General features: G+C 29.8%; 1 protein-coding gene across 1 annotated transcript; it reads right to left on the bottom strand.

The window, feature by feature from the left end:
- Positions 1 to 626: 626 nt before the first annotated feature.
- LOC105123996 (LOB domain-containing protein 4-like) lies at positions 627 to 4,186 on the bottom strand. Its single transcript, XM_011023817.1, has 2 exons — positions 3,774 to 4,186; positions 627 to 1,146 (listed from the first exon to the last, which is right to left on the bottom strand). Exons 1-2 carry the CDS (start codon positions 3,948 to 3,950, stop codon positions 883 to 885), a joined length of 441 nt encoding a protein of 146 aa, XP_011022119.1. The 5' UTR covers positions 3,951 to 4,186; the 3' UTR covers positions 627 to 882.
- Positions 4,187 to 9,475: the final 5,289 nt, after the last annotated feature.

The raw sequence follows: 9,475 nt of genomic DNA on the forward strand, positions 1-9,475 counted from the left end.
GATACAAAACTAGATGAACAATAAAACTACAAGAGCACTAACTACTGGTTGCATTTTCAACCAAGTAATTTACTTGTATGATATCAAAACAAAAGCAGAAGAGATATGGAAATCAAAAGCCTTCCTGGTTTCTTTTTTATATTGTCAAGGTAGTTTTCTTGTTATTAGCTAGGGGGTGAGTGTTGGTTAGCCAACACAAAAATAAACAACTTCACCTTTTCTTTTTGGCATGAACATTGAAAGGAAATATTGGAAGGTAATTATAACTTACTCCTTTTTGTTAATTCCGTGTTATTCTTCCATTTATTATTATTATTATTATTTAAGGAGAATACAAGTAGGCACGCTTTAAGAAATAAGGTATTTTTGAAATAAAAACTAAGGCTGACCGTGACCAATGCTGATTAGAAGACTATTATTTAATTTATACATTACAGAGACTACTTAATCGGTTTTGTAAATTATAGGGATTAAATTACAATTAATTTAATCTTGTAGCAACTAGTCTTTTGTAAACTCAAATTCCAATCACAATGGATTTATGGCATTGTCCCACTTGTAACATTCCCAAACACCATCAATTCTTCAATAATCTCCTAGTTAGTAGAGAGTTAAAAGAACATAAATAAGTCCTGCAAAAAGATTGAACTACACTAGTACTAACATATAACATATATGGTGATTCATGATTATATGTCTGGAAATATTTACAATATGGATAATGAACATTATCACCAACGTCCGTTGGTCAGGTGGAGATGTGCTCTGAAGATGTAAGAAAAAAGAGAGAGACTACGATAAAGGCAGACAATAAAGCAAGCAAGCTCATGCTAGTCAATAATTAGGTAGGAATAAAGATAAGGCAGGCATGCTAGATAAAAGCTAGCATGACCACAAAGACTCCCCCATATTGTCCTGATTAACCGCCATGTCCATGGCTCCTGTATTAGAGGAAGAAGTGAACTCCCGCATTCTCATATGCACTACCTCAGCTTGTGCAACTGCTAATTGGGTTTGTAAAGAATTAATTTGTTGCTGCAAAGATGATATGGCTCCAACACAACCATAAACTGGGTCACGAACCCTTGCATTTGCTTCATAAACCATGGAACTTACTGCATCTCTTCGTTGGTGCTCAGGTAATTCCTGCAAATTTTTGCACACTATAAGCCTAATCCATTAATTTGGGCACCATATACTAAGCAACCTAAATTTATATTCACCATTAAAGAAATAGAAAAGTTCAAAAAATGAACCAAAAAGAAAACATGAAGATGGCTTACAAGTAGATGTTTTGGTGGTTTAATTTAGATTTATTTGATATCGATGCATATAAATTTTCTTGTATCAAATAAAACCAATTCCCCTTCAAAATTAATTACAATGCTAGGAATTAATTAAGAAAGAGGACAGGACTTCTAATTAACACTGTGTTGCCTATAATTCAAGTGACTTCTTATGAAATAAAAAAAAAGAAAAAGCTGCGGTAAATGGGGCAAAGAATATGCCTTGATTTTCAACATCTACTCCATGCTATAGTAGTAGTAGTTTGTAATGACAATGACCTAATCTAAAAGTAAAACAAATTCTATTAATTGGTCAAAAAAGCACCTAAGAGTATATGCAAAACTTCTTTTCTTATAGGGAAAATAGACTTTTGATAAAACCTATTATATAAATTATTCATGATATCTGTATAATTCGGTTTGTGCAATGAACCTTGGCATAATAGGTCATCAAATAAATGGAGTAAACATCAAGAAAAAGGCTTGAAACATATTTTAACCTAATTATGGGTATTATTTTTCTTCGAAGCATTCAATGCAATGATCTTTCGTGCTAGCGTGCTGGGCCGGGGCGTATGATATGTTTGACATTATTCCATGCGTGAATCTTTCCAAATCACTGTCAATACTTTTTTTGTATTTGTTAGTGTGATTTAATTTATTTTTAAAAATTTTTTTCAAATTTTTTTCGTTTAAAATAAATATTAAGTTGATATATTTTAGATATTTTATGTTAAAAAATAAAAATAATATATTTTTAATTGAAAAACATATTTAAAAAACATCAACACCGTTACAAACCCACACTCTATATTTAACGTAAAGAAGTTCTTGAAATAATATTATTGTAGTTTCTTGGATTATACTGCCTTTTATTTTCATGTGTGACAGCTGATAAAATTCTGATCCATTTACTACTCAAATTTGGTAAAAAAGAAGAAGATTAAATTATACTAACTTAGTTCTTATTGGTTGCTTAAGTTTCCAAAATTGCACGTTAATCACTTGATTGTGAATTAGATTTGACCCTCCACTTATTAACAGATCAATCAATTTTTTTGCAGTTAAATCTGAAGTGAGAGCTCAACGTCTTAATAATACATGACTAAGATATAAGAATTTTATCAATTTTTTTAACTAGAGATTCTAACTTGATAGTTTCTTAAAAGTAGAAGGACTAAGTTATAGTTTACTGTAAATAATATACATGCATTCATGCCATGGTGATGTCATGATTACAATACATATTTAATTACTAAAAAAGGGTCACATTCATTTGCTTAGATGGAACAACCTCTCTTCTGGACTGACTTGCCATCTCTCTATCAATGCAACTTTTTTTTACTTCCTTAAAGCACAAAGCATGGATAGATGAAACAACATGTTCTTTTTCACATTCCGAAAAACAAAAGCTTATCCTGACTTCTCCGAAAAGTTAAGGTTAAGCACTTCACTTTAATAAAATCAGGCATAACTACACCCGCTTTATTCTCTATTTAATCAACAAATAAAGCTAAATTGTGATCCTCAATTTATTCTCTTATTTCATGTACTAATTAAGGAATCAAATGGGAAAACAGTTCCCAACGTTGGAATAGAACGTGAAAGTCAGTTCCTCCTTATTGTGGGGTCCATTCAACCGATCAACTACCACTACAACCGAACTAAAGGTCAAAAACATCAGGTGAAGATGACATTCCCACTTTTTGAATGCTTTTTCCTAAATCAATACACTTATGTACATGTTTGTCTCTGAAATTATCCTTTACTATGGTGAACAAAATAATTATATATTGTAAACCTCTAATGTTTACAATATAATTTTATATACAGAAAACGTTTAGCCAAAAAAAAAGAAAAAGAAAAAAGGAGAAAGCATGGCAAACCTCTAAACATGAGGACAAAGTCGTCCATGGCAAAAAAAAAAAAATCATTTTCTCTTTGGAATAATTTGGTCATTTTACATGAGGAGTGCTTATTATAAATAAGTTTTCTTTATTGATTGCTTGCCTACTCATAATTTTTTTTTTATATATAGTACTGTTGAATATTTTCTCTGTATATTAAACTCTTCCAATCAATAATCGATCAGGGACACATCCTGATTTTGAAAAACGGGGACAAGATTTTATAGTTGGGGCCTTCATAAAAATTTAATAAGCTTATGGAGTATTTTGAAAATTTCAGACTTTGAGAAGACAAAATTCTGATTTTTTTATAACACTAGAAACGCCATACTCTAAACATGGTTTTTATATATTTTTTTTCTCCCTAATTTTCACTAGATTCTGGTAACTCCATCCCCGTCGCATGCTTGACCATCCAATGTACCGAAGAACAATTTTCTTTTCCAAAATCATGGTGCTCCTACCCGTTGCAAAAGAATTTAGAAGGGAAAAGGAAGAAGAAAACTTTCTAAAACAGTTTGAATAGTATATAAATAGATGAATACGCATACAGAGAGAAATCAGGTGCAAGGATTTGAACCTGTAACATTTTGTTGACATTGCTAGCCCCAAAGACCTTGTGCACACTGGCAAACTTCTGCGGCTCATCAGCTGGAAAATAAGGAGCAAACACACAGTCTTGAGCACATCTTCTTCTTAGAAGCTTGCATGCTGCGCATGGCGCAAGTGCACCATGTTTTCGACCACTCTCCTTCATTCTTTTCAAGGGGTACAAACAAAAGTTGACAGTCTAATATGATTCTGACAGCTTAAGTTTTATATATTATCGAAAAAATAAAAATCTTGGCTAAAAGATAAACAAAATCAAAATAAGAGCGTAAGTTGGGAAATTAGGAATACTTCAAAACAGAAAAGTAGAAGCAGAAGTTGGGAGGGGAAAAAAAAAAACTACGGGAAACAAATAATTTACAAGAAAGAAACGAAGGATAGAGGGAAGAGGGAGGCTTGAGGTAGAGCTGGTAGGTGTTATATAGAGATGAAAATGCACAAGTAAATCTTAGAGGGGTCCCACCAAAGGAGTCACTAGATTTTGTTGGACAAAACATCCTTATTAATGAGATCCTTAGGTCCACTTCAAGACGATATCTTGTCCTACTTTTTCTTTCATCTATGTCCATGTCTTTACTAAACTTTATCAAGTTAAAATAATTTTCTTGTATACGGAAATTTTTTTAGGGCAATCCTTGTCATCCTTAATTTTTGAGTTTGAAATTGGAGTCTGTTAAGATATGATATGGGCGTAAGAGAAATCAATTAGCTCGGAGAAGATGAAAAATAAGGTATTTATATATAAGAATAGACGATCATATAACTAAATCTCTTATGCTTTTAATTAGTTTGATGTTATATCCTATAATATTAAGGAAAAGGAAAGAAGAAGATAAAGGAGAACTCGACAGAAAATATTCCACCATTTTGTTACGAGTTTTTGTATTAGATTATATGTGTTTCTAATAGATTGTAAATGTATATACATGTACTAACCCTAGTAAAAACAAGAAGAATATAAATCAAGAAAAGAAGATCTCAAACCTAGAACAAGAAAAATACAAAATATAAAAAAATATATCATCTTGTATAGTTAAAAAGTTTTCTACCTCCTAATTAGTATTGTGCTATAAATGCCATCACATGTAAGACAAAACAAGTGTAGGTCAATAATTTAGTAAGAACATTTGATTATCAATGGTAATAAACTGAACATGTGGTTTTATTATCAGAACTATATCATGAAATTTAATTTTAACATGTTTTATGTATAAGTAAAAAATCAAATTAGTCATAAGATAAGTTTTTATAAGATTATCACACCATAAACAAAAAAAAAGATGTTGGATAACCAAGTTTAAACAATAAAAAAGATTGTTATCATAACTCAACAACAACACTAGCAATAAACTTATATTTAGTCTTGGTAGAAGATTGAACAATTATTTCTTCTTGCTAGACTTCTAAAAGATAAAGTTACGATCGAGATAAATAACATAAGTGTGTAGATTTTTAATCATCAATATTGCAAACTGATTAGAGTTACTAGAGCCATTCAATAAGATATTAGAGGAGATAGTAAAAAATAAACCAAAACGAGACATACCATAAATATAATGTAAGATACATGTAACCATAAACTAATAGTCATGCATGGATTGCCAAACTTTATTAATAGCAAAAAAAGATATCTAGCCATGTATAAAAATAGGATACTAAAGAGCTCCAATCATTTAATGATACAAAGTAGAATCAAAATAATTAGAACTATTATTAGAGGTAGTAGAAAAACAACAGCTAACAGTTAGTGGTTCGAAAACTAACTAACATTTGGACATGCCAACCTTGTACACAATGTTAGAGACATAACAAAACTAGAAGAAGAATAGCCAATGAGAAGTATATTATTTCTTAATACCAAGAAAGAAACTTAAATGATCCAAGTCTTGAATAAATAATTCTACACCATGATGAGTAATCAACTGACTCATATAAGAAAAACCATTAGCTTTGATAAAGATATCATTAACATAAAAACCAATATATAGATGTAGATAATCAACGAAGTTTATATATAGATGTAGATGTACATAAAAAGGGAAGTGTTATTTTGATACCAATGAAAGTTAAGACCCAACAGGAATTGGTGGAGCTTATCAAACCATGCATGTAGTGTTTGTTTAAGTCCATAAAAAGACCAATGAAGTTTATATATATGAGAAGGAGTGTAAGGATGAATAAAACCAAGAGGTTGGTGCATCTAAACATTAATATCAAAAAGAATATTAAGAAAGACATTATGAACATTCAATTGATGAATAACCAGTCTTAAAAAATAAAAATGATCAAAATTATAGCCAACTTAACAATTAGATTGAAGATATCATTGACACGATCAAAGAGTTGATGTCTTATCCTAAGTGTAGGAGTGTCAAAGTAAAATAACCCGACAAGACCGGGGTCGAACCACAAGGAGATGAATTATATAAATTACAAATAAAAAAAAGATTTGAAGAGAATAATAACAAAAAAGAGTTGAAGAAAGTTTTGGGATGTGATATTGATGTAAGGATTAAACAATAACAAAACATATGTCAAGGTTATAGGATTCACTAATGGTATTTCAAATAAATATAATATAAACTCTTTTTATTACTCAACTAGAAACCACACACAAAGAAGGTTCTAATCGGATGATTTCTCGTTATTAGCTCATTATAAATTACTAACATGATCATATTAATTATCTTATATAAGTAATACCATACTTATAAATATCATCAAGCATTCATGTTGCTAGTTTATGTTAACAACAAATCAAGTTTCTATCATAATAACGATTTCGGCCGAAAACTATGAAAGATCAAGCATTTGATGTACCAAATATTATACAACACAAATCTAAATTAAACATTTAATAAGCAAGGTATTAAGAATTAGTAAGATAAAAAGATAAAACATGTTAATAACAATCTTTCTTGGATATAAACATTTAAAGCTCATGTTGAGTTTATATTATACCTATTCTAACACCATTAGAGAAACCTTTTCACCTTGACATAATTAACTTAGCTAAACATTAAGAAGGAGAAAAACACAAATAAACAATATAAGAACATAAACATAATATAAGCTAACTAAGTATAGGAAAGGAAATGAAAGAGCATAAACAAGAGATTACTATAGCATAAAAGAAAACTTGAACATTACAAAGATGTAGAGAGAAAGCAAGAAGATAACTTTGATCTGAAAATTAATATGACTAAATACATGGACAATGCCTCCTTTTATAGGCTAAGTTTCAGAACTATTGATTGATTGAAGAATTGGTGGGCATCCATTGATTTGGTGGCTGGTTTTTGACATTAATGGCTGCTGGTTTTTTGATATTGTGGGCTGATTTTTGATATTGTTGGCTGGCCAAAACGTCATTGCTCACATCAGAATTATAGCCAACTGAATTGTGGAATCTGTGGGCAATTGTCTCAGCTTTCCATCAAAAAAAACCAGAGCTCATTTGGACTTCTAGAACTCAAGATATGAGCCAAAAACCGAATAGTGCTTGAGCTGCAGGACAGCTTCCGACGTCTTCGTTGTTGCTAAGATTTGGGCTTGAAAACGGCAGAACTGAGTCTTTGACTTCATATGAAAGTTGTAGGCCTATGTCTTACCTTTCCATCCATATAAAATAGACCTAAATCCAATATCTAAAACTCCAGAGATAATCCAATTACCGAACAATGTTCGAGTTTGGAATGCACCAGCAACACTTTGCTAAGTTTGGCCTTCTCTTTGTCCTCTTAATTTCAATACTTAAACTCATCAATCAATCCTTTTATTTATATGATAGACCTGCATTTAGGATGAACATTTACCATGAATTAAAGGTATATTATATTTTTAAACTTGCTAATATAAAACATGCTTTTGTTAGGGAATTTAATGATACTTTAGGTGCAATATGATGACATAAATCCTTAATGAGAATGCACTTTTAAGTACTAATCAATCATCAAAGTAAATATTGTTATGTTAATGATACCTCTTGGCTACTACCCGAGTCTTATAACATTTAATGGACCATCAATTTTTCTTTTAATCTTGTACATCCATTTGTAACCAACAAAATTCATAAAAGGATATATATATATATATATAAAAGACTAGGTGTGGTTAAAAATCAATAAGTTAATTTTTATAGTCATTATTGAATTTTACTAGAGATGTTATTTAGTCTTAGTGTAGCAAATAATTTTGAATAAAAAACAGTGAAATAACATTGGATGAGGAAAGATACAGGGTAAGGTAATGTTTAGGTTTATATAGATGAAGGGTCAGAAGGTGAGTATGAATAAGATTATATGGTAAAAGATTTGGAGATGAATATGAACTAGGGAGGTTATTATTCATTACAATATTGAGACCAAAATTAGAGGGTAGAATCCTAGAGATGAAAAATAATAATAATAGACAATACGAGATTATACTAGAGTTGAAAAATGAGAATTAGATAGAGAGGCCAAAAAAAAAAAAGAATCAAAAGTGGAGTAGTATGAGAAGTCTCATAACTAGAAGATGAAGTGAAATGAGATAACGTAGAAAATGATATAAGAATACAAGGTAATACTTTAGACATAATAATGTTAATTCTTAGAGAATCGACAATGGAAAGGTAGGATTGTAAGAGTAATGATGACATAAAGGAAACTAATTAAGTGGACTTGATATATATATTCAATAAATATTCAATAAACACTCAAGAAACATATAATTATTGATAATATAGATGTGATGAATTGAGATATCCATGCAATGATATCCTAGATAATCTAGACTATAACCAAGGAAGAGAAATAAAGCAAAGTGAAATGAAGTTGATGTTTGTTGTATAGATACAAAAATGAAAAAAGCATAAACAACCAAAAACATTTAAAAATACATACTTAGGTTATCTTTTGATTTTTTTTTTAAAGATAAATGTTGAAGAATTTATGCAGGCATTTGATTGATGAGAAAAACAATAGTTTTAAAATGTTATATAAAGAAAAGCTTGTTCCAGTATAGTGAGGTTGGTTTTATGAATATGCCAGTGATGACATACAACATCACTTTTTTGCTTGTATATATATGAACAAATAACATAATTAGCAATTCCTTTATTTTTAAAACAAAAACTTAGTTTTCTTAATTTACTTCTCTAGTCACTCTGAAACTATTTTATATAAGTTCTAAACTAGTTTTCAACTTTTTTTTGGATTATGAGTCACTTATTGTACAAAGGAAAAAAATAATATATGTGACAAAAATAATAAAAATAATAATAATACACACAAACATAGATACGCACACTAAATGGGTTGCTAATTAAACATCACTAATAATTAAATATAAGAGAGTTGAACTAATATGCTTTGACAAACCTAAATGAGATTGATTAGACTTGTCTAAAAGGTAAACCATACAATTAAAATGATAATTAGCCAATAAAGAAATCAAAAGAGCCTTATCAGAGAGAATTTGATGTAACATATAAAAGTATAGATGACTAAGCCATCGATGCCAAACTTTTGTGGTAGTTTTTGTGATAGATAACACTTTATGACTAAAGATAAAAGGTTAATATGAAAGCTAGTATAAACCATCTTTAAATATGTTAGACAAAAAGATGACTTTATACTTAACAGAATATAAATGGCTATAAAATTCAAACAACACATCATTATCTAAATCAAA

The sequence above is a fragment of the Populus euphratica genome, unplaced genomic scaffold, assembly GCF_000495115.2.
Source record: "Populus euphratica unplaced genomic scaffold, PopEup_1.0 scaffold12.1, whole genome shotgun sequence".
Taxonomy (NCBI): domain Eukaryota; kingdom Viridiplantae; phylum Streptophyta; class Magnoliopsida; order Malpighiales; family Salicaceae; genus Populus; species Populus euphratica.

Excerpts from the sequence above, each read along its gene's own strand:
- LOC105123996 (XM_011023817.1), bottom strand. The coding sequence starts at position 3,950 with ATGAAGGAGAGTGGTCGAAAACATGGTGCACTTGCGCCATGCGCAGCA. Across the intron at positions 1,147-3,773 it reads ATGTCAACAAAATGTTACAG|GAATTACCTGAGCACCAACG; the intron begins GTTCAAATCCTT and ends AAAAATTTGCAG.